The sequence below is a fragment of the Azolla caroliniana genome, unplaced genomic scaffold, assembly GCF_043228905.1.
Source record: "Azolla caroliniana isolate FFs.n. ecotype wild unplaced genomic scaffold, voAzoCaro1.0.p SCAF_12, whole genome shotgun sequence".
Taxonomy (NCBI): domain Eukaryota; kingdom Viridiplantae; phylum Streptophyta; class Polypodiopsida; order Salviniales; family Salviniaceae; genus Azolla; species Azolla caroliniana.
The window spans coordinates 3632916-3657136 of record NW_028230447.1 but is presented as its reverse complement, the minus strand read 5'-3'; the positions used below and the strand labels follow the sequence as shown (position 1 = coordinate 3657136).

The 24221-nt window shown below is 38.7% G+C and overlaps 3 protein-coding genes across 3 annotated transcripts; 1 reads left to right on the top strand and 2 right to left on the bottom strand.

Moving 5' to 3' along the window:
* The first annotated feature begins 466 nt into the window (after nt 1–466).
* LOC147856851 (uncharacterized) lies at nt 467–22288 on the top strand. The gene is made up of 6 exons (XM_087328479.1): nt 467–747; nt 2605–2678; nt 2771–2920; nt 3138–3423; nt 3500–3733; nt 21674–22288. The coding sequence occupies exons 1-6, from the start codon at nt 574–576 to the stop codon at nt 21992–21994; spliced, it is 1239 nt and encodes a 412-aa protein (XP_087184605.1). The 5' UTR covers nt 467–573; the 3' UTR covers nt 21995–22288.
* On the bottom strand, nt 16133–17085 carry LOC147856853 (uncharacterized). The gene has a single exon (XM_087328622.1). The coding sequence runs from the start codon at nt 17081–17083 to the stop codon at nt 16148–16150; it is 936 nt and encodes a 311-aa protein (XP_087184748.1). The 5' UTR covers nt 17084–17085; the 3' UTR covers nt 16133–16147.
* On the bottom strand, nt 17323–18281 carry LOC147856852 (uncharacterized). Its single transcript, XM_087328529.1, has one exon. The coding sequence runs from the start codon at nt 18115–18117 to the stop codon at nt 17323–17325; it is 795 nt and encodes a 264-aa protein (XP_087184655.1). The 5' UTR covers nt 18118–18281.
* Nucleotides 22289–24221: the final 1933 nt, after the last annotated feature.

Here is a 24221-nt window from a genome sequence, read left to right as displayed (position 1 = left end):
TTTCGAGCCCAGACGAGTATTGAGCAAGCGATGACAAGATTTTGAGCCCGGACAAATCTTGAGCAAGATGAATTCGAGCTCGGGTGATTTCATGAGCAAATGGCGGGACAAATTTTAACCTGGACAAATGTAGGGCAAACGGAGATGCGAATTTGAACTAGGGGGAGTGATGAGCATGAGGAGGGAGGGGTAGCTTGGAATAAATAAATTAAATGATTAAATAAATGAATAAATAAAGTAGATAATAATAAAAAATAAACAATAAATATTTTAAAATTAATAAATAAAATAGAAAATACAGGAAAAACATATTTGAAAATATAAATACATAAATAAAATACAACAGTAAAATGCTTCTTTTTTGTTTTGTTTCTGTGAACCTGTGTTTTTTCTTCCCCCTCCGTTTCGCTCCCCGTTTCCCGCGTCGATCGGCTCCGTTTCTGCCGATTTCTTCCAGGATCCCTCCCTCAGAGCCCCCGCTTCGCTCTCTCTGATCCCCTCACGAAGCTCCGGCGCTCCATCTTGTTGGAAGCTCTCTTAAATCCAGATATGCCCTCCGCGATCTGAGACAGGATGAATCCAGAGACCATGAATCAAGATATGGCTTCTTATTTCGCTGTTGGATTAGCTGCAGTATGCACCTGTGGCGCTGTCACTCTAGCCATATGGCATATCTATATGCATCTCAAGAATTATACCGAGCCTACATACCAACGTTACACAGTTCGCATCATCTTCATGGTTCCTGTAAGTCAGTGTCATACCGTATTTTTTCTTTCCTTCAATTTCGAAGATCTTCTCGATTTTGTTTCTGCTTGTTGTTTCGTTTGTTCGGCACAAAATTAAAAGACTTTTATGAAGAATGTTTTCGCCTAAGTAAGGTTGTTCAATTTCATTTGCAAAACTCAATAATTATTCCTTCTTGGTTGGTTTTCTGTGGAAAAAATAGAGAATTTGATCAGGACTTTTAACAGGAAACGAAAGGTAGAGAGTAGGTTTATTTTTGAAGAAATCGATGAGACATTTGTTGCAGTTTGATGTCCGCAGGAGCTTAAAGGTTTAGCAGTACCATCTTTTCCTCATTGTTTGTCTGCTAAAAAGACAATTTTTAGGATTTGCACAAATGGATTTTTTCCAGGTGATCTCTTAGAAATTGTTGCAGTTTGAGCTGCGTAGAAGCTTGTAATATAGAAATATACTAACTGTGTTTGGATAGGGATTTTACAGTGCAAGCAACTTTCTGTGTCCAATACTTGGGATTTGCTAAACTAGCCAATCCTGCTAGGAATGTTAGGATTTCACAAGGAAAAGTAAAGGTAGAACCTTGTTTTTTAAGAGATCTCTAAGAAATTGTAGCATTTTAGAATTGAAGTTCATGGTGTTGTTCAATGTGCTGAATTGGGATCACACTTGTACGGAGAGTTAGAAGAGCTTATGATGTACTTATACCATCTGTAGCAGTTTGAGGTGTGTAGATGTATATGATGTACTCATACCATCTGAAACGGTTTTCAGCACGTTTTCAAGAGGGATCACACACTGTATAAATCTTGCTGTGATGCTGATGCAAGTAACACAATGTCTACAAGATAGAGGACTACTTTAAGGACTCTGGAGAAAAAGAGAAAGTAGAAAATAGACATTTTTTAAGAAATTTTTAGTTGCACAGTTGTTTGTAATGTAGTAAAATCTATCTGAAAAGGTTTTGAGATCACATAGTGTATAAAACATGCTAGTAGCCTGCTGCAAGTAAAAAGATTGAAGGTCTGCTGGTTCTCACTGGGGCGGTCCTATGAGATGATTAGAGTGTATCTCATCACATTCCAGATCTATCAAATAATCGATTGTAAAAGAGTAATGGATACGGAGAGTTTTACTCATTGAGAGTAGGGCGATACTTCTCAAGCCAAAAATCACTTCTACAAATATAATTTATGAATGCAGCATAAGCCGTATTTTGGGGTGAATATTGTTAGGGGCAATTAGGCACCGGGTATGAAGTCTCTCGAAAAACCTGTAGCAGTCCAAGATGTGGCCAAGCCTACCATATGGTAATATTATCTCCAAAGTTTGATGACCATGTCTTGCAATCTGGATAAAAATTGACCGAATACACTTCTGCTATCATTCTTCATGGCAGCAAGATCTCTCAACTAGAACCGTTATCAAGAGTGAATATCCAGATGTATAAATATTAAATTTTTAAAATGCTATTCTTCACGGCTACTGTGATATCTCTCAGCTTAGTTTTTTTATCATGCTGCATGAAAAACTTCCAAACTGGAAATGGAAAATCTTGGAATCATTTGGAAATGATGGCATTGAAAGTAAAAGATGATATTTTGCTGTATATTAGACATAACTTATGTTTTAATTCATCAATGAGAGGTTAATTACAACAATTCCAATTCAAAATTCTATATATGTTCATCAATATCATCTTCATTTATGATATTGGAAAAAAGTTGAATAACCAGGCGCATGGTATGAGTGAAGTCTTAAGTGACATGAACATAACGAAAATCTTACGAATTGCACACAGATTTTCTGATATTCTCTTTTATCACATAAGTTAATCGTATAATTTAACATTACTTTTTACAGGTTTATGCAACAATGTCCTTTCTGTCATTGATGATGAGGGATAAATCTATTTATTTCAGTTCTGTACGTGACATGTAAGCAATGCTTATAGAGAGCATTTAAATTCATTCATTTTTAGGGATTTTCACTTGTTTTGAGATGGAATGTCCTAATGGCGTTTGTGTAGATATGAAGCATGGGTAATATATAACTTTTTATCCTTGTGCCTTGCCTGGGTTGGGGGACCTGGAGCTGTGATGACAAGTTTGAATGGACGAGTTCTCAAACCATCATGGCATTTGATGACATGCTGTCTACCTGCTATTCCTCTAGATGGGTATATATCTTTAACGTTTATTTAGAAGAGGCCACTTAATCATTATGGCATTGTATACCTTTTACCTTTTCTTTCTCTAGAGGAGATTTAGCAATTGTTCTGCTTTGTATGGATGTTTCTCTATGAGGAGATTAAATAATCATCATGGCATTGTATGGATGCATCTATTTGAAAGATTAATTAGTTAGTCAAATACTGATCTGAGTTTGAATTTCAGTTTATTCATAAGGCGCTGCAAGCAAGGGGGTCTTCAGTTTGTTATATTGAAACCATTGTTGGTGGCAGCCACCTTCATTTTATATTCCAAGAACAAATATGAAGATGGAAATTTCAGTGCAAAACAGGCATACCTATATATCACAATCATATACACTATTTCCTATTCCCTAGCTTTATTTTCTTTGGTGCTGTTCTATGTTGCTTGCAAAGATCTCCTTCGGCCTTTCAAACCAGTTCCGAAGTTCATCATTATAAAATCAGTGGTCTTTCTTACATACTGGCAGGTAAGTTTCTATTCAAGACTATCTATGAGGTACATGCTCCATTATCTTTATCTAAAACTTCATTAATCTCTTTTAGGGAGTGCTTGTCTTTCTGGCTGCAAAATCAGGCCTTATAGGAGATTCCGATGATGCTGCAGATGTCCAAAATTTCATTATTTGCATTGAAATGGCATTGGCAGCAGTTGGGCATTTATATGCCTTTCCATACAAAGAATATGCAGAGGCAAAGATCGGTTACTCTGCAAATCTTGCTGATAGTATTACTCATGCATTAAACTTCAAAGATCTCTACTATGATACTGTTCACCAGGTAAAGTCTTTTCCTTCTCTGGTCAACGATTGTAATTAATAATTGTTGCAAAATATTTGGAGGATGAGCAATCACTTGAGACTGTCAGCTGATGTTTCTGTTAGCAATTTCCATGAGGAGAATCTCTAAACATAAAATGCTATTTAATGCTGCATAAAGGCATATATATTTGTATGTGGCATGGGCAATTGTTTGTTACATACATATGTCTGAAAACATAATCGCAGGTGTGTGTGCCCATGGTGTATATGTAACTATGCTTGGAGCATAGATCTTTGACCCTTGCTTTTGAACTTCATTTTGAGCGAAAGATAAGGAAACATGTTCTGTCCATGTCATGCATATGGAGATTCTTCTTCTGTTAGCTGAAGACAAGAAATTCTTCCAAGAATTCATGTATTAGAAGAAACATTAAGGAAAGGCAATGAAAAGTGAGGAAAAAGTTAAAGCTTTGCAATTACCAAAGATGATCACAAGGAAATGCAACGAAGAGTGAGAAGAAAATTAAGCTTTGCAAGTACCAAAGACTGCTATAATAGCATCTTATACAGTGACTTGATGCAGGTATGTCCTAATTATTCAAGGATCCCATAATTCAGTGAAGGTCAAGTTACAAAACCATGGAAGCACTGGTTTATACATTTCTACTGGTAGCCACTCTGGTTATAATTTTTTCCTGAGCTTGGAGAGCAAACTTTCCAAAATCTATTTTATTACCGCGATTGGTAATTCATTTCAATCTTCCTCTATGTTGTTTACGGATTTTTTTTTGTTTGGGGTTACAGTCGATGGCAATGAAATCTTTCCTTCCTCTAATGCACAACCATACATGAATTTGGTGCTGGAACGAGCGTGGAACTTTGTCAATCGGTTTCAATTGATTCGAAAGATTAAAACCAATAGGCTTAGTCCTAGGAGACTCCAATATATTCAAAATTTACTTTTATGGAAATCCCTATCTATAAAAGTTTCTACGATTGGCAGTGACTCTCCCAAAGGAAACGGGTTTGTTTGTTTGAAAAGTCCTGTCCTTATGGTTGATTCAATGGGAGTGTAGGGATAAGAATCTTGAAACATCTTCCAAGACTAATTGCAATGTCATCCCAAGGATAATTGATGATTCTCATATCTGGCTAATAAATGTTCTTTTCTTCCTTGGTACAAGGCACTGAAATGTTATGTGTGTCTCTCTGAGGGTGCAAATTACTGTGAGCAATCTCTTGTGTGAGTTGCTTCTGGATTTGTATAGGAACTATCATAACAACTATTTTAGGTGTATGCTCTTCAGGGTGGTGCTCAAGCTTGTATATCTCTGTGGGGAAATATATCACTCCTTGCAAGGTGGAGTGGCATGGCATCTGGGGCAGTACAAGCACCCAACGAAACATGGGGATCTAATGTCTGGCCAAGACGTCTGACACTAGATGAGTATGAGAGAAGCATAGTTTGACACATATATTCGCAATATTCTCCATGCGTGATATTCACAATATTGGAGAATAAGAAATGGCCCCAAGAATATTATAAAACCATTCGTTTTGCAAAATAAATTTACATGATAAAAATTAATTAACTCACTAAAAAAGGAACAATCACTCATTAATAGATTATAAAAATATGATTAGTGTCAAGTCTCCTGGTTATACAATCACGGAGTTCAATACTTTTTCTGCTTCCATAACACACTCCCCTGCTTGTCTGTCATAATACGAACTAGCGGGTTGGTGAATCATTACCTTTTTTAATGTCAGATAAAAATATCCACAAATTTTAGGAGAGTAAAAAGGGGGGAGTTAATGAACCTTTATTAATATTTATTTATTTATTTATTAAAAAAAAAACGAATACTTTTACATCTATTGTAAAAATATGATTAGTGTCAAGTCCCCTTTTTTATATCTAAGAAACTAAAAAGGAGGGAGTTTATGAACTCTTCTTTATTTTTATTTTTTTTAATGAATACTTTTTCATGCATTCGTATTCATATGCATTCATTCATGGGGGAGGCCACATGAATGTGAATATATCAATCTATGGGACGAAGTGATAAATGAGTGGGAGGTTGAAGGAGAGGTGCAAAGTTCTGGGCAACACCATCTAATGGTGAACATCAATGCATGGTTGGTGTCTACCTGAACATGTTAGGTAGTGACAAAGAAATCTACAATGTTGGGTATAAGTGAGAATGGACCCAGAACGTAATCCACTGTACTAGCTCGTCATTACAAAATGGGCAGTCCACACGCCCCTCCCAATGATAAAAAAATAATCCCATAAGCCATACATTGTGATGTCCTGGGAATTTCATGCAAGCTCCTTAAACATGGGCTCTTCCTTGTCAAGAAAGGTTACTTATTGGTTTGTAGTTCTTGCATTTGGAGGACCCCAGCAATACTACATTTCCCATCTCTGAGTAATTAATGATATCCTGGTACAGTGACATATATGTGTAGTGAACAAAAGAGTTACTTGGTTGAAGTATCATGCTCCAAAGTGGCAATCCTTGTGCAAATTATCGAATAAAATTTATTACTGTCCTCGGAGGTCAAATATGACCAATGGGAACAAAGTGAAACTTTTCATGTAGTTTGTATCAAAAGAAAGATATATCACAATCTACTATAGTCATGATTATAACTGAAATCAACTTACTAGACAAATCATGATTACGATATGGGTGAACTCAAGCTATTCTTATTGACACCTAAAGATCCATGATAATAATCTTAGTGCATGAAGTGGCTTAACATTAGTAATGATTCTTGATAATGATCTTCCTGCATGAGGTGTCTTTACAATTGATAATAATTCTTGGGAATTTTTTACGAGTATGAACTGCATAACTACTATGTATGATATCAGTGATGGTGAAGAGACATGGTATGATTTATCCGATGTTGGTTGGTGCGGTTGAGTGACACTATGACGAAGTTCACTGATTGCATCTAGATGTTCTTAGGTAGATCAGGCATGGCAAGCAATGATGTCCATGATCTGTTGCTGGTATGGCACGTGTGCTATGTAGCCAGGTACTTGTGGTTCCCTGTTAAGAATCTCTTACTAATCAATGGAACAAATGAAAGTGAAAAAAAAGGTGAATAGTTTGGATAGAGGAACCTGATCCTCCTGACCACTGGTTTTAAAAGACTCCATCCACTGGTTGTCAAGATCATGATAGTGCTTGCACCTATCATTCCCTCTCTCCAATCACATTAGTCAACATACCCTTCACTTATGATTTGTAACTTTAGTGACCTACCCTCACTCCTCTTCATGCTCCCTTGTGACTGCTTCACATGTTGTTAGTGGAGGTACAGGTCTATGGAAGAAGTCGATGATATGTGATTGCCTTTGTATAACTTGCAAGGTCTCTTAGCCCCAGGTATGTGAAGTGTTTATCCTGTTCCAATCAATAGCTGGTTGAAGGAAACTATGGCTTGACCTATTGCTTTGGGAGCAGTATGGGGCATTTAGACATCTGTGTACCTTGGTCTCTGTATGAATCCATCCTTTGAGAATTGCATGAAATGAAGTTTGTAGTGAGCCATCAATGTGGTAAGAGGCTCATTTGGTGGTCTCTGTATTATTTCATCCTTTGAGAATTGCATGAAATGAGCTTTGTAGTGAGCCATCTATGTGGTAAGAGGCTCATTTGGTGTGATCCAAGTCATTTGGATATAAAGTTAACATCTTGCTGCAACACTTTGTTTTCTTCATCATTTTTGAGATCTATAGGATATCTGAAGGATGACAAGTTCTATTATTGAGACCATTATTGTTAAATCACTTAAATAACCTGTGAGTACTACATTCCTTCTCCCTGTTCCATAACCATTTCCTTGAATTTTTCAAATGCCTAATGTGCATTCTGAGCATGGTTCAGATCCAGTTGATTTAGTTTACTTTTTAGAATAAGACTTCTACCAGCACAAGGGTTGTGGCCAATTCGGCTAAGATCTTGCGTGGGGTGTAGGCTTTCACCACATATTATCAAATAACCATACTTTGGTATGAGGTTCATGGCATTGTCATTTTAGTATGACAGCCGTATAGCCTTGAGTCAGTCAATCTTTGGCAGTTGGGTTACAGAGAAGCAGATAGTGGTGCTTATAAATATGACTCCTAGCTAAGTATAGGAATCCACCACTTCAACTTGGCATCTTGTGGCCAAATGTAGATCTTGTGGTCCATAATAACCATCTGCATTGAGATTATGTTGTAGACATACCTGCAATTCAGAGAGACCAAGTTTAGGTCATCAGCATAAAGAATGTAGACAGGTGTACCACGTCTGATGTGGTTACCTCATTGATGTAAGTCTGAAGAGGGTGGGATTCTTGCTTCACACCAATGTGCTTGTGATGATGTCTTCTAGCCACTTGGTCAGCTAACTTGTCCCAACATGTTCTCATTTAATGAATATATCACCTACATCATGTCAAAAGGAATTTTGAGTGCATAAATCTCTGTTGGAGATTTTCCCTCAGTGTAATATCAAAGGCCTTACAGAAATCCAAAAGAAGTCATATAGTCTCTTTTCTTGTGCCTTTGTGTTATAGGCATAACCTTACGAACCAATTGTATAGCTAATTTGTAAACCTTGACATGTTAATCTGTAATACTTTGCTTGGTTCATCAACATAATATATGGATCTAGCCAGTGGTAGAGAAGGCCCACCTAAATCCTGCTTGGCTTGGGTCATGTATCTCTTTGACCTCAGCACGAGTGTTGAGTTCTGCTTCAAGCACCACTCCATAAGGTTTGGCAAATATGTGGCCAATTTTGATAATCTGATATTTACTTGGCTGGAAGGGATCTCTTGACTTAAAGATGCACAATTATGTGCATGGTCCATGGTTGGGAAGGCACTAATGAACACTTGTCCCAGAATGGGGTCAAGTGTGTTCACGTTGTAGTCCAATCGGGTGGCATGATCATCCATGTAGGACTGGGTGGCCTTTTCAACCATGCATGAAAAGAATAGGGTGAGACCCTGATGGTTGTGGTAAGTTATTGTGGATCCTGAATTGGCATTGAGAGTTGTGGTTTTCTGAAAGATGGCCAGGCAATGACCAAGTCTTGAAGAGGTGGTGTAAATCACTTGGGTTCTCATTTTCTTGCAGGCTGTTGTCATTTTCCCAAGGCGTACCTCTGTACAAAGTTGGTACATCTCCTTGTCATACTAATGATTATGCGGTGTGTTTTTGGGAAGGCAGCATCTTGAAGGGTTGTGATATGGTAAACTATTGATAGGAGGATGTATAGAGTGTAGAAGAGAGTTGGGAGGCAAGGGCATTGAGGGGCCTGGTAGAGTTCTTGGTAGATCGTGTTGAAAGAAAGAAAAGAAAAGAAAGATATATTAACGTCTTTTAAGAGGCCATAATGGCCTATAAGACCAAATAAGACATTACATCTTGAGTGTTGTCTCGTCTTTGAGAACAAATCAAAATAAAATAAATACTACAATGTAAATATAAAAGTAAATAAGATGAAAAGAGAAGAAATTAGGGAATCTGGTTTTTGGCACATTTGAGATTCTCAAGTTAGGAATATTGTAGCTTTTGTCTTCGAAAGATGTCTAGCATAGGTCTATTCAGAATGGAAATGTCTCCTAAACGAGGGAAGCACCTACGATGGCGGGAGATAATGGCTTTTATCTGTCGATGACAAGGGTGTTGAGGTCGTGGTCCATGGGGCTGAGCCCTACGTGCACGGCAAATTGCCATTGCCTGATCAATTGTAACCCCTTTGTTATGTCCTGGTCTGGAGCCCATTTGTGTATCCTGTGATTGACTTGTAGCATTAGTAGGAGTGATGGGGCTAAAGAAAGTTGTGATTGTTCTTTGTGGATGAGCTTGTGTGGTTGTATTCTTCATTAACTTTTCCCGGTGTCTCTTGAGCTCTAGCAAGAAAAGTCCTAGGCATCGTTGGTCCTCATATTACATTACCTTGCGTAGTAGGCCAAAGCCTTGATAAAAGAGGCAATGGTATCTCCCTTTGATTTCATAAAAGACACTACAATGACAAACATAGTGTTCCTCAGATTCCACTCCTTGATGACACAATTGGCAAATTCTCTCTTCTAGAGGTAGTTGTGTATATCTGCCTACCTCAATCTGTAACTAATGTGATGAAGTTCGTAGTTGCCCTATCACAGTATGTAGCGCATAGGATAGATGTATGCCCATATAAGGTTGGCATGATGACGAATCCATCCTCGGATGTATGTAAGAAGTGCGTCTTATAGTGGGCCATCTTTGTACCAAGTGGTATTTTATGGCTGATCCATGTTAACTTGTTTTCCAAGTTAATGTTAGCTTGTTTTCCAAGTTAATAATATCAGTCCGGATCACTCTATTCTTTTCCACTTTGGTCATATTTAGGTGGGTACAGTCCAAGCTATATTGGAACGGCGGTAGTGCATTTATACTCATGCCATGTGAGTGTGTATTCCACCTTTTCCTCTCCCAAGAAGAATTCTGGTTCTGATCTTGTTACCCATTCCCTCCGGAGAGTCAGAAATCAGCACAATGTCGTCAGCATATAGTAATATTTGTATAGCTATACCTGCTAGGCGTGGTTCGGAACCCCCGAATCTCTCTATGTAATGTGATACCTCATCTATATAGAGACCGAAGAGAGTAGGGGATAGTGGGCATCCTTGCTTCATTCCAATTGTGCTAGCCATTGCCTTTGACAAGCCCTTGGGAGACCACACTTTTCCTGACACGGATTCATAGAGTGCATAGACTCCCTATTGCATATATGTTGGAACACCAAGGGCTTCTAGCCACCGCATAAGCCGAGCACGTGGCACAGTGTCAAAGGCTTTTCGGAAATCCACAAAGCAACAATAAATCCTCTTATTGTGGGCTCTGCCGTCCTCAATAAGGGCCCGGAGGGTGAATATGTGATCCAAAGTTGTGAACCCCTTCCGAAAGCCTGCCTGTCCAACTGAACGGCAGCCATTCTGCTTTGCCCATATACTCAATTTTGATTCTAGAATCGACCCATATAGTTTAGCCAAGTAATGGCCTATCATGATTGTCCTATAGTTGCCTGGCATCATGGGGTCTCCACTTTTGAGAATTGGCACAATGGTATCTTGAGTCCATATAGTAGGGAAACCTTCACACATGGCTCTATTAAAGATGTGTGCTAGCAATGGAAGCAAGGTGTCGCGGGCATAGATAAAGTGCTCACCCACCAATCCATCATGATCTTGGGCCTTCCCAAATTGTAGCCAATCAATGGCATTTCTTGCATTTTGTGGTGTAAAGAAGGTTGATTAATGTGGGCGTGAGGCATTCGGGTGGGGAAGACGAGGTTGCCCCGGGATATCATATAGAGGTTAGTTGTGTGGTGGGTTGCCTCTCATTATACATTTTCCATGCTCTTTTACTCTCTTGTCCTAGAAACAAGCGATACAAATGATCTTCAAATTTAGCCAAATACAATCTCGTCTTCTTCCTTACAAGGCTTTAGAAGGTTGCTCTTGCTTGGTTGTGTGTATAAATGCCCCGAGTTACATCACGCTGCAAGCATTTCCTTGTATCACGACATTCCTCATCATACCAACTATTTTGTATTACTCTACGAAGTTTGGGGGGATTGGCTGTTGTGTGAGGGAAGGCATTTGTGGCTGCTTTATGCAATGATTTGGACAATCCTTGGGTAAGTTCTTCAAGGGGTGCGAAAGGATCTAAATCTAGCATGCCATTGTATACACCACAACTATACACATCAATTGTCTCGCGAGTAAATAGATACTTAGCCAGCCCACTCTCCTTAGCATATACATCCTTTGTGCATCCATCCTTTACCTCGAAGCGTAGATATGCATGATCTGCTGCCAAGCCAATAGGTCTACCCGATATAGTGAACACTTTTATTTCAGGTATAAGAGATGGAGATCCCATTAGATAGTCCACTGTGCTTGCACCCCCTTTTGGGTTCCAACATGTCAAAACATCTGATCTAGGCCATTGTGACAAGCCATTATATATCACAAATCCATGCGCACTTCCCAAGTCTAGAAAGTGTTTTCCATATTCAGTTATAGCACTCATATCTTGAGCTTGTCGCTTTAGACCAACCTCTTCTGCCATAACTTCTCCATAAACAGCCTCGTTGGTGTTAAACATAGTTGTTTGTTCATCCTTGGTTCGTGCATTAAAATCTCCTAATAGTATAATGTCCCCCATAGTAGCAAATCTTATGATATCATCATATAGAGGTAGATATGGTGATTCACCTAGAGGTGCAAACCTTGAGTAAGCAGGTGGAAAGTAGCAAATTGCAATATATAACTCCCTAAGATCCCCTCTTTTTATTCGTATCCACATGTAGCGTGCATCTACATCCTTATGAACAACATGCACTCTATCATGGAACTCCTTTTTGTATAGCACCGCCATTCCTCTCGAACCTCTAGTGCTTCCTCGTGTCCGAGGTTGGGGGCGACATATTGACTCTCATCTATATCCTTGTACCTCGGGGAGTTTGCTAGCCATGCATTGGTGAGTCTCTGTCTGTATACATAGCAATATCTGTGTTTTTCAATGTATCTTCAAAATATCCGACATCTCTCCGGAGAGAGCCGTTGCAATTCCATATGGTCATGTGCATTGCGTAGGGTCTCATAGGCCATATATTGTCATGCGGTTGCCTTCTCTATAATAATGACCTTACCATCTCTATATACGGCCCATTTTCCTTCCTTTCTTGCATCAAGCACTCGTGGCATGTTTTCTTTGCGGTGTGCCACTTGGGCTGGAGTGAGATTGTCATCTAAGTATATTTTTTCACCCTTGAGTGCCTTTCTTTTAGAGAGGAAAGCTCTTTTCTTGTCAATATCCATGAAGCGGATGATAAGGGCTTTAACTCTACACTCATCTCTTCCCACCCTCCATGCTGAAGCAAAAGGAATATCTGATGCTCCAATCTTTGTTCTGAGATTCTTGGCATCTTCTTGTGGACTTCCTTTTTCGGCCCAACCAACCACTCGTACATGCAATGCACGAGCTTTCCTCTTGGCTTCTTCTAATGTAGCATTCATCATTGTTGTCCTATCCATGGATGTTCCTTTTTGCTTTTTCACTACTTCTATCCAAGGAGCATTTGCTTTAATTTCGTTTTGGGCGTGCTCAGCTTGAGGTTTGGCATCTTTGGCCATGTCTGCCCATGTTTGCATTTCCTTAGTGACATTGGCTTTCATTGTAGAGATGCATCTTTCCACTGCTTCTTGTCCTTTTTCTAAATCCACTTTTATAGCTCCGAACTCAACCTTACTTGAGGATATTTCATCCTTAAGGTATTGTGTCATGTCATCCTTGAGCTCCAAGTGTGATTTCTTCACATGGTTTATTATGTCTTTCCGCATCTCTTCTAATAACTTAGTCTTGAGAGAGGCATACAACTCAGTTTTCTGTTTCTCTATCTCTTTTTTCATTTCTTCTTTTAGTGCTATTTCTATATCCTCTCTAATAAGATTGATCTCGTGCGCAATCAAATGGCGTAATAGATCATGTTTCCCATTTTTGACATCAAATGGAATGTCGAATGGGGCTTACATTCTAGGTGCCTTGTGCACCCTTCTAATGCTATTCGGGGTGCTTCTATCCCGTCCTTTTCGTCTATGGTATCTTCTTGGGGTCTTCCATCTCTTCTAATAACTTAGTCTTGAGAGAGGCATACAACTCAGTTTTCTGTTTCTCTATCTCTTTTTTCATTTCTTCTTTTAGTGCTATTTCTATATCCTCTCTAATAAGATTGATCTCGTGCGCAATCAAATGGCGTAATAGATCATGTTTCCCATTTTTGACATCAAATGGAATGTCGAATGGGGCTTACATTCTAGGTGCCTTGTGCACCCTTCTAATGCTATTCGGGGTGCTTCTATCCCGTCCTTTTCGTCTATGGTATCTTCTTGGGGTCTTCCATGGATCTGAACCCTCGTCGTGCGTGTTAAGATCCATCTTTTCATTTTCTGTCCATTCAGACTCCATGGTGTCTTAGGACAGCAGGTGCAGGGTATGAAATGCTGAGGGCAGAGGGAACAATATTGATTCCAGGAATTTCTATTGGCCAGAAAACACAGAGGAACAGATTTGGTGGAAAATGCAGGGAATCAGATTTGGCAGAGAACGTAGAGGATCAGGCATTGCAGAAAACGTAGAGGATAGACATTGCAGAAAACGCAGAGGATTAGACATTGTAGAGAACACACAGGGCAGACATTGCAGAAAACGCAGAGACAGAGATAGAGCCTAAACCCTAAACGTTGAGAAAGAAAGAAAGAAAGATATATTAACGTCTTTTAAGAAGACCAAATAAGAGATTACATCTTAAGTGTTGTCTCGTCTTTGAGAACAAATCAAAATAAAATAAATACTACAATGTAAATATAAAAGTAAATAAGATGAAAAGAAAAGAAATTAGGGAATCTGGTTTTTGGCACATTTGAGATTCTCAAGTTAGGAATATTGTAGCTTTTGTCTTCGAAAGATGTCTAGCATAGGTCTATTCAGAATGGAAATGTCTCCTAAACGAGGGAAGCACCTACGATGGCGGGAGATAATGGCTTTTATCTGTCGATGACAAGGGTGTTGAGGTCGTGGTCCATGGGGCTGAGCCCTACGTGCACGGCAAATTGCCATTGCCTGATCAATTGTAACCCCTTTGTTATGTCCTGGTCTGGAGCCCATTTGTGTATCTTGTGATTGACTTGTAGCATTAGTAGGAGTGATGGGGCTAAAGAAAGTTGTGATTGTTCTTTGTGGATGAGCTTGTGTGGTTGTATTCTTCATTAACTTTTCCCGGTGTCTCTTGAGCTCTAGCAAGAAAAGTCCTAGGCATCGTTGGTCCTCATATTACATTACCTTGCGTAGTAGGCCAAAGCCTTGATAAAAGAGGCAATGGTATCTCCCTTTGATTTCATAAAAGACACTACAATGACAAACATAGTGTTCCTCAGATTCCACTCCTTGATGACACAATTGGCAAATTCTCTCTTCTAGAGGTAGTTGTGTATATCTGCCTACCTCAATCTGTAACTAATGTGATGAAGTTCGTAGTTGCCCTATCACAGTATGTAGCGCATAGGATAGATGTATGCCCATATAAGGTTGGCATGATGACGAATCCATCCTCGGATGTATGTAAGAAGTGCGTCTTATAGTGGGCCATCTTTGTACCAAGTGGTATTTTATGGCTGATCCATGTTAACTTGTTTTCCAAGTTAATGTTAGCTTGTTTTCCAAGTTAATAATATCAGTCCGGATCACTCTATTCTTTTCCACTTTGGTCATATTTAGGTGGGTACAGTCCAAGCTATATTGGAACGGCGGTAGTGCATTTATACTCATGCCATGTGAGTGTGTATTCCACCTTTTCCTCTCCCAAGAAGAATTCTGGTTCTGATCTTGTTACCCATTCCCTCCGGAGAGTCAGAAATCAGCACAATGTCGTCAGCATATAGTAATATTTGTATAGCTATACCTGCTAGGCGTGGTTCGGAACCCCCGAATCTCTCTATGTAATGTGATACCTCATCTATATAGAGACCGAAGAGAGTAGGGGATAGTGGGCATCCTTGCTTCATTCCAATTGTGCTAGCCATTGCCTTTGACAAGCCCTTGGGAGACCACACTTTTCCTGACACGGATTCATAGAGTGCATAGACTCCCTATTGCATATATGTTGGAACACCAAGGGCTTCTAGCCACCGCATAAGCCGAGCACGTGGCACAGTGTCAAAGGCTTTTCGGAAATCCACAAAGCAACAATAAATCCTCTTATTGTGGGCTCTGCCGTCCTCAATAAGGGCCCGGAGGGTGAATATGTGATCCAAAGTTGTGAACCCCTTCCGAAAGCCTGCCTGTCCAACTGAACGGCAGCCATTCTGCTTTGCCCATATACTCAATTTTGATTCTAGAATCGACCCATATAGTTTAGCCAAGTAATGGCCTATCATGATTGTCCTATAGTTGCCTGGCATCATGGGGTCTCCACTTTTGAGAATTGGCACAATGGTATCTTGAGTCCATATAGTAGGGAAACCTTCACACATGGCTCTATTAAAGATGTGTGCTAGCAATGGAAGCAAGGTGTCGCGGGCATAGATAAAGTGCTCACCCACCAATCCATCATGATCTTGGGCCTTCCCAAATTGTAGCCAATCAATGGCATTTCTTGCATTTTGTGGTGTAAAGAAGGTTGATTAATGTGGGCGTGAGGCATTCGGGTGGGGAAGACGAGGTTGCCCCGGGATATCATATAGAGGTTAGTTGTGTGGTGGGTTGCCTCTCATTATACATTTTCCATGCTCTTTTACTCTCTTGTCCTAGAAACAAGCGATACAAATGATCTTCAAATTTAGCCAAATACAATCTCGTCTTCTTCCTTACAAGGCTTTAGAAGGTTGCTCTTGCTTGGTTGTGTGTATAAATGCCCCGAGTTACATCACGCTGCAAGCATTTCCTTGTATCACGACATTCCTCATCATACCAACTATTTTGTATTACTCTACGAAGTTTGGGGGGATTGGCTGTTGTGTGAGGGAAGGCATTTGTGGCTGCTTTATGCAATGATTTGGACAATCCTTGGGTAAGTTCTTCAAGGGGTGCGAAAGGATCTAAATCTAGCATGCCATTGTATACACCACAACTATACACATCAATTGTCTCGCGAGTAAATAGATACTTAGCCAGCCCACTCTCCTTAGCATATACATCCTTTGTGCATCCATCCTTTACCTCGAAGCGTAGATATGCATGATCTGCTGCCAAGCCAATAGGTCTACCCGATATAGTGAACACTTTTATTTCAGGTATAAGAGATGGAGATCCCATTAGATAGTCCACTGTGCTTGCACCCCCTTTTGGGTTCCAACATGTCAAAACATCTGATCTAGGCCATTGTGACAAGCCATTATATATCACAAATCCATGCGCACTTCCCAAGTCTAGAAAGTGTTTTCCATATTCAGTTATAGCACTCATATCTTGAGCTTGTCGCTTTAGACCAACCTCTTCTGCCATAACTTCTCCATAAACAGCCTCGTTGGTGTTAAACATAGTTGTTTGTTCATCCTTGGTTCGTGCATTAAAATCTCCTAATAGTATAATGTCCCCCATAGTAGCAAATCTTATGATATCATCATATAGAGGTAGATATGGTGATTCACCTAGAGGTGCAAACCTTGAGTAAGCAGGTGGAAAGTAGCAAATTGCAATATATAACTCCCTAAGATCCCCTCTTTTTATTCGTATCCACATGTAGCGTGCATCTACATCCTTATGAACAACATGCACTCTATCATGGAACTCCTTTTTGTATAGCACCGCCATTCCTCTCGAACCTCTAGTGCTTCCTCGTGTCCGAGGTTGGGGGCGACATATTGACTCTCATCTATATCCTTGTACCTCGGGGAGTTTGCTAGCCATGCATTGGTGAGTCTCTGTCTGTATACATAGCAATATCTGTGTTTTTCAATGTATCTTCAAAATATCCGACATCTCTCCGGAGAGAGCCGTTGCAATTCCATATGGTCATGTGCATTGCGTAGGGTCTCATAGGCCATATATTGTCATGCGGTTGCCTTCTCTATAATAATGACCTTACCATCTCTATATACGGCCCATTTTCCTTCCTTTCTTGCATCAAGCACTCGTGGCATGTTTTCTTTGCGGTGTGCCACTTGGGCTGGAGTGAGATTGTCATCTAAGTATATTTTTTCACCCTTGAGTGCCTTTCTTTTAGAGAGGAAAGCTCTTTTCTTGTCAATATCCATGAAGCGGATGATAAGGGCTTTAACTCTACACTCATCTCTTCCCACCCTCCATGCTGAAGCAAAAGGAATATCTGATGCTCCAATCTTTGTTCTGAGATTCTTGGCATCTTCTTGTGGACTTCCTTTTTCGGCCCAACCAACCACTCGTACATGCAATGCACGAGCTTTCCTCTTGGCTTCTTCTAATGTAGCATTCATCATTGTTGTCCTATCCATGGATGTTCCTTTTTGCTTTTTCACTACTTCTATCCAAGGAGCATTTGCTTTAATTTCGTTTTGGGCGTGCTCAGCTTGAGGTTTGGCATCTTTGGCCATGTCTGCCCATGTTTGCATTTCCTTAGTGACATTGGCTTTCATTGTAGAGATGCATCTTTCCACTGCTTCTTGTCCTTTTTCTAAATCCACTTTTATAGCTCCGAACTCAACCTTACTTGAGGATATTTCATCCTTAAGGTATTGTGTCATGTCATCCTTGAGCTCCAAGTGTGATTTCTTCACATGGTTTATTATGTCTTTCCGCATCTCTTCTAATAACTTAGTCTTGAGAGAGGCATACAACTCAGTTTTCTGTTTCTCTATCTCTTTTTTCATTTCTTCTTTTAGTGCTATTTCTATATCCTCTCTAATAAGATTGATCTCGTGCGCAATCAAATGGCGTAATAGATCATGTTTCCCATTTTTGACATCAAATGGAATGTCGAATGGGGCTTACATTCTAGGTGCCTTGTGCACCCTTCTAATGCTATTCGGGGTGCTTCTATCCCGTCCTTTTCGTCTATGGTATCTTCTTGGGGTCTTCCATCTCTTCTAATAACTTAGTCTTGAGAGAGGCATACAACTCAGTTTTCTGTTTCTCTATCTCTTTTTTCATTTCTTCTTTTAGTGCTATTTCTATATCCTCTCTAATAAGATTGATCTCGTGCGCAATCAAATGGCGTAATAGATCATGTTTCCCATTTTTGACATCAAATGGAATGTCGAATGGGGCTTACATTCTAGGTGCCTTGTGCACCCTTCTAATGCTATTCGGGGTGCTTCTATCCCGTCCTTTTCGTCTATGGTATCTTCTTGGGGTCTTCCATGGATCTGAACCCTCGTCGTGCGTGTTAAGATCCATCTTTTCATTTTCTGTCCATTCAGACTCCATGGTGTCTTAGGACAGCAGGTGCAGGGTATGAAATGCTGAGGGCAGAGGGAACAATATTGATTCCAGGAATTTCTATTGGCCAGAAAACACAGAGGAACAGATTTGGTGGAAAATGCAGGGAATCAGATTTGGCAGAGAACGTAGAGGATCAGGCATTGCAGAAAACGTAGAGGATAGACATTGCAGAAAACGCAGAGGATTAGACATTGTAGAGAACACACAGGGCAGACATTGCAGAAAACGCAGAGACAGAGATAGAGCCTAAACCCTAAACGTTGAGAAAGAAAGAAAGAAAGATATATTAACGTCTTTTAAGAAGACCAAATAAGAGATTACATCTTAAGTGTTGTCTCGTCTTTGAGAACAAATCAAAATAAAATAAATACTACAATGTAAATATAAAAGTAAATAAGATGAAAAGAAAAGAAATTAGGGAATCTGGTTTTTGGCACATTTGAGATTCTCAAGTTAGGAATATTGTAGCTTTTGTCTTCGAAAGATGTCTAGCATAGGTCTATTCAGAATGGAAATGTCTCCTAAACGAGGGAAGCACCTACGATGGCGGGAGATAATGGCTTTTATCTGTCGATGACAAGGGTGTTGAGGTCGTGGTCCATGGGGCTGAGCCCTACGTGCACGGCAAATTGCCATTGCCTGATCAATTGTAACCCCTTTGTTATGTCCTGGTCTGGAGCCCATTTGTGTATCTTGTGATTGACTTGTAGCATTAGTAGGAGTGATGGGGCTAAAGAAAGTTGTGATTGTTCTTTGTGGATGAGCTTGTGTGGTTGTATTCTTCATTAACTTTTCCCGGTGTCTCTTGAGCTCTAGCAAGAAAAGTCCTAGGCATCGTTGGTCCTCATATTACATTACCTTGCGTAGTAGGCCAAAGCCTTGATAAAAGAGGCAATGGTATCTCCCTTTGATTTCATAAAAGACACTACAATGACAAACATAGTGTTCCTCAGATTCCACTCCTTGATGACACAATTGGCAAATTCTCTCTTCTAGAGGTAGTTGTGTATATCTGCCTACCTCAATCTGTAACTAATGTGATGAAGTTCGTAGTTGCCCTATCACAGTATGTAGCGCATAGGATAGATGTATGCCCATATAAGGTTGGCATGATGACGAATCCATCCTCGGATGTATGTAAGAAGTGTGAGAGAAATCATTATAACAAAAGGTAGATGACAATGAGAGGTTTCCAAAAAGAGATAGAGAAACAAAGAAATTAAGAAAGAGGAAAACTATATTAATGTTTTTTAAAGGACTGAAATGGCCTATGAGAAGAAATGAGAGGTATAGACATAGATTGACATATTCACATTTGAAGTATTCGTTTAAAAAGAAAGGAAAAAAAGAGAGATGAACTTCCTCCTTTTAGTTTCTTAGGAAAAAAAAGGGACTTGACAATAAAAAGGGGATAATAAAATAGAGAGTTGAGAGAGACTTGACAGTAATAAATTTTCATTGGAGATCTTGATTCTTTACTAAATAAATAAAATAAAAGAATGGTTCATTAATTCTTGACGTTTTCTTTTCCCAAAATTTATGGATATTTTTACCTGACATTAAAATTGAAACTTCACATTAATCATGTTTTCATAGTAAATATAAAAATATTCGTTTTTTTAAAATAAAAAAATCAATTATTTAAATAAAATAAAGGTTCATAAACTCTCCTCTTTTTTTATTTGACACTAGAAAGGAGAGTTTATACTAATAATATTTTTATAATTTATTAATGAATAATTGTTCTTTTGTTTAGTGAATTAAATTTATTTATTTTTAAATTAATTAATTAATTAATTTTTTGTATATTTATTTTACAAAACGAATGGTTTTTAAATATTCTTAGGGCCATTTTGTATTCTCGAATATTGAGAATATCACGCATGGAGAATATGATGAATATCATGCATGTGTCAATCTATGGGTATAGATATTAGAAGAGAGTATTCACAGGATAAAAAGTATAGAGAGAAGAAAGATATATTAACGTCTTTTAAGAGGCCAAAATGGCCTGAAGACCAAACAAGAGATTATATCTCAAATGTTGTCTCGTCTTTGAGAACAACAAATCAAAATAAAATAAATATTACTCCGTAAATATAAAAGTAAATAAGATAAAAAGAGATGAGGGAAACTTGTTTTCGGCACATGTGAGATTCTCAAGTTAGATGTATGTAACTTTTGTCTTCAAAAGATCTCTAGCATAGGTTAATCTAGAATGGAAAGGTCTCCAAAGCGAGGGAAGCACCTGCGATGGTGGGAGATAATCACTTTTATCTGTTGATGACAAGGGTGTTGAGGTCGTGGTCCATGGGGCTGGGGCCTATGTGCACGACAAATTGCTATTGCCTGATCTATTGTAACACCTTTGTTCTGTCCTGTTCGCGAGCCCATTTGTGTATCCCTTAATTGACTCGTAGCATTAGTAGGAGTGATGGGGCTAAAGAAAGTTGTGATTGTCCTTTGTGGATGAGCTTGTGTGCCTGTATTATTGTCCTTCAACAACTTTTCCCTATGTCTCTTGAGTTCTAGCAAGAAAATTCCTAGGCACCGTTGGTCCTCATATTCCATTACCTTGTGTAGTGGGCCAAAGACGCTACAATGACATGGTGTTCTTTGGATTCCAGTCCAATGAGAAGAAAGAAAGAACTATTAACGTCTTTTAAGAGAAATCATTATAAAAAAAGGCAGATGACAATGAGAGGATTCCAAAAAGAGAGAGAGAAACAAAGAAAGTAAGAAAGAGGAAAACCATATTAATGTTTTTTAAAGGGCTGAAATGGCCTATGAGAACAAATGAGAGTTATAGATATTAGAAGAGAGTATTCACCGGATAAAAAGTATAGCGAGAAGAGAGAAGAGAGAAGAAAAGAAAATTTATGTGCCAGATATAAGCTGAAAGATGGTATTGAAACCTAAATCTAAGCTACAAGTAGTTTGTTACAACTTCCAAACATCATACTGACTATTGGATTGCTGTTGCAGTTTGCTCCTACATACCATAACTATGTATTATACAGTGATGGAACTCCAGAAGCTCCAACCACATACATGGTAAGAACATTCGTTCCTACAGGGCAAGAGATGGAATTATGTAAGAGCAAGCAAATGGACACACTTGCTACAGGCCCTCATTCGGATTCAGAACGTGCAATGTCGACAGAAGGGATACCTTCAGGGCAAAATTTACTTCTATTTGATCCTCAAAATCCATTTGCAGCTGTCCACGATGTAGATGGTGGTAGAATAAACCATATAATGCCTGATGATTTCGATCCGAAGATGTCTGTTCCAGCAGCTAAATGATATGGATTTTGAAACAAATCTGGTCTACTCCTGTTGATTTTGAGCCAGTTGTCTATGGAAGCCACTGTCGGTGAGATGAATTCTCACTTCTTTAAAAGGAAAGATGTCAAATTTATTAAAGACTACATTTAAAGGTAACAACTGGAGGGTCTTTTCTCTTTGATTCCTCTTTTGGAAACTTTAAGCTTTCCGATCCTGATTCTTTCTTGTACAGTATTATGACCTTGGGTTAAGTGCCTACATGCTATCAAAACAATCGATCTGCTTTAAATCATGGGCTACACTGTTTTACCTCACTTCAATATAATTGTATGATACAATAGATGCATTAAACACTATTGCGGTGGTAGACTATACTGTAGTAGACGATCAATTACAAAGGTAGCATAGCATGCACATGTCATAATATAAAGTATATAGTGTTAATATTAAGAAGGTAGGAGCGAGTCTACCGAACACATTATGCATTTGGTGTACAAGTGACTGATGTATTAGCAAGGGTCATGGTCATCCAGTTGAATTCTGCTTAATATATAAGAGAATTGAACCAAAAATTCCCCCTTGACTGTTCTTGAACTATAAACCTTTCCCAAGACCAAGTGTTGTTGGGATTATGCATGCCTAGGAAATGATTTGTATGAATGTATATGGTTGTTCAAGCTATCCTATAGTCAAGGTAGTTGTAATTCAACATAATTTTAATATCTTCCAAGGTCTACAATATACTCATCACCAATCAATCATCTAGTGTATTTGTTTATCTAGTGTTATCTTCCTTGTAGTTAATATTATATTAAATTCCAAGGTAAGCAAGTGGTGATACCCATGGAACTCACAAACACATTACAAGGGAGATCCTTTGTTATACCTTGTTAAGGTCTTTGAAACCATATAATATGGGAGTACTAATCATCAATATAAAAATATGTGCCTCTTCTACCATGAAAGAGTATTGGTATGAACACAACATGGGAACAAGGCATACATTATGGTAAAGATATTTGAGAATCTTGAAAACATTCCAAATGGCATGCTCCCTTCAAGGACATCTCTCTAACACCAAGGGCACCAAGGATCTATCAATCTTGGTAAAATCATAAATGCATGTGAAACTAAGTGGTGTAACCATTGTACGAGTAATGGGACATGTAGAACTTACAAGGTATTAATCCTTACAAGAACCATCTTTGTTTAGAGCTTTTGGAAAATACTCTAAAATAAGAACTTCTACCAAGAAAACCTTTATCTAAGCAAGGAAATTTGTCATTGCACTTAAAAAAATATTTAAGGACAAAGTTCACCTATGAGTGCAAAAGAAACCTAGTTATATTAAGAGATGTCCTTGAAGGAAGCATGCCCAGTTGGAATTTTCTCAAGTCATCTTCAAAGGTCAAATATGGCCTATACGACCTATAATATTACATTTCATGTAATACATGTGAAAGCGAGTAGCAACTCTTGATGTTCAAGAACTTTACCAATAAATGTTGTAATCAAGACATCACATTGTGACTGTGAGATAAACTCATGCAAGGATTGGGTTTGGTCAAAGATGTGTGGAAACAATAGTTGAATGTGATCAAAGGCAAAGCATGACTCCCAAAGTTGCTTAGTAAATCAGGAAAAGTATAACATCTAATAAGATGTGAGGATGTTGGGCTTTGAACCCAAGGCCTTGTGTGGGTAGCTAGTCTAATCTCTTAACACTAGGGTAGTTCATTCAAGAAATGTTTTAAAGTTCTGACGAGCCCGATGACATGATCCATGCAACTCAAATAGAGTTGGAAACATGAGCAATAACATTTATGCACTATATGGCTCTTGTCACATAATGCTTTTGTATCTCATAGAAAATAAAGTGTTAATATCTTGTGATTTGAAAACTAGGGCATCCACATAGAGAAGTAGAATAACCAAATGTTTGCTTAAGGTTAGAGAGAGAGATTTGCACATACAGAAAAAAGAAAGGCTACATGCACCTTAATAAAATAATTCCAATTTCTTTGAACATACATTTATATATACTACCACACGAGGACTTGCATGTATCTTCACACAAGAACATGCAATCACGGTACAACCTACATAGCGCTTGTAACAACACATATGTTTAAGTGCATATCACGCTATGATCAATTTCATCCACATTAGTTATTTACACTAGAACACATATGTTTATATGCACATATCACATTAGGAGATGTAATTTGTATATATGTTCATACTA

Bases quoted from the DNA above. Each gene is read 5' to 3' on its own strand.
- LOC147856851 (XM_087328479.1), top strand. From the start codon at position 574: ATGAATCCAGAGACCATGAATCAAGATATGGCTTCTTATTTCGCTGTT. The intron at 748-2,604 runs GTAAGTCAGTGT...TACTTTTTACAG, and splicing joins GCATCATCTTCATGGTTCCT to GTTTATGCAACAATGTCCTT. The intron at 3,734-21,673 runs GTAAAGTCTTTT...TTGCTGTTGCAG, and splicing joins ACTATGATACTGTTCACCAG to TTTGCTCCTACATACCATAA.
- LOC147856853 (XM_087328622.1), bottom strand. From the start codon at position 17,083: ATGGCGGTGCTATACAAAAAGGAGTTCCATGATAGAGTGCATGTTGTT.
- LOC147856852 (XM_087328529.1), bottom strand. From the start codon at position 18,117: ATGAAAAAAGAGATAGAGAAACAGAAAACTGAGTTGTATGCCTCTCTC.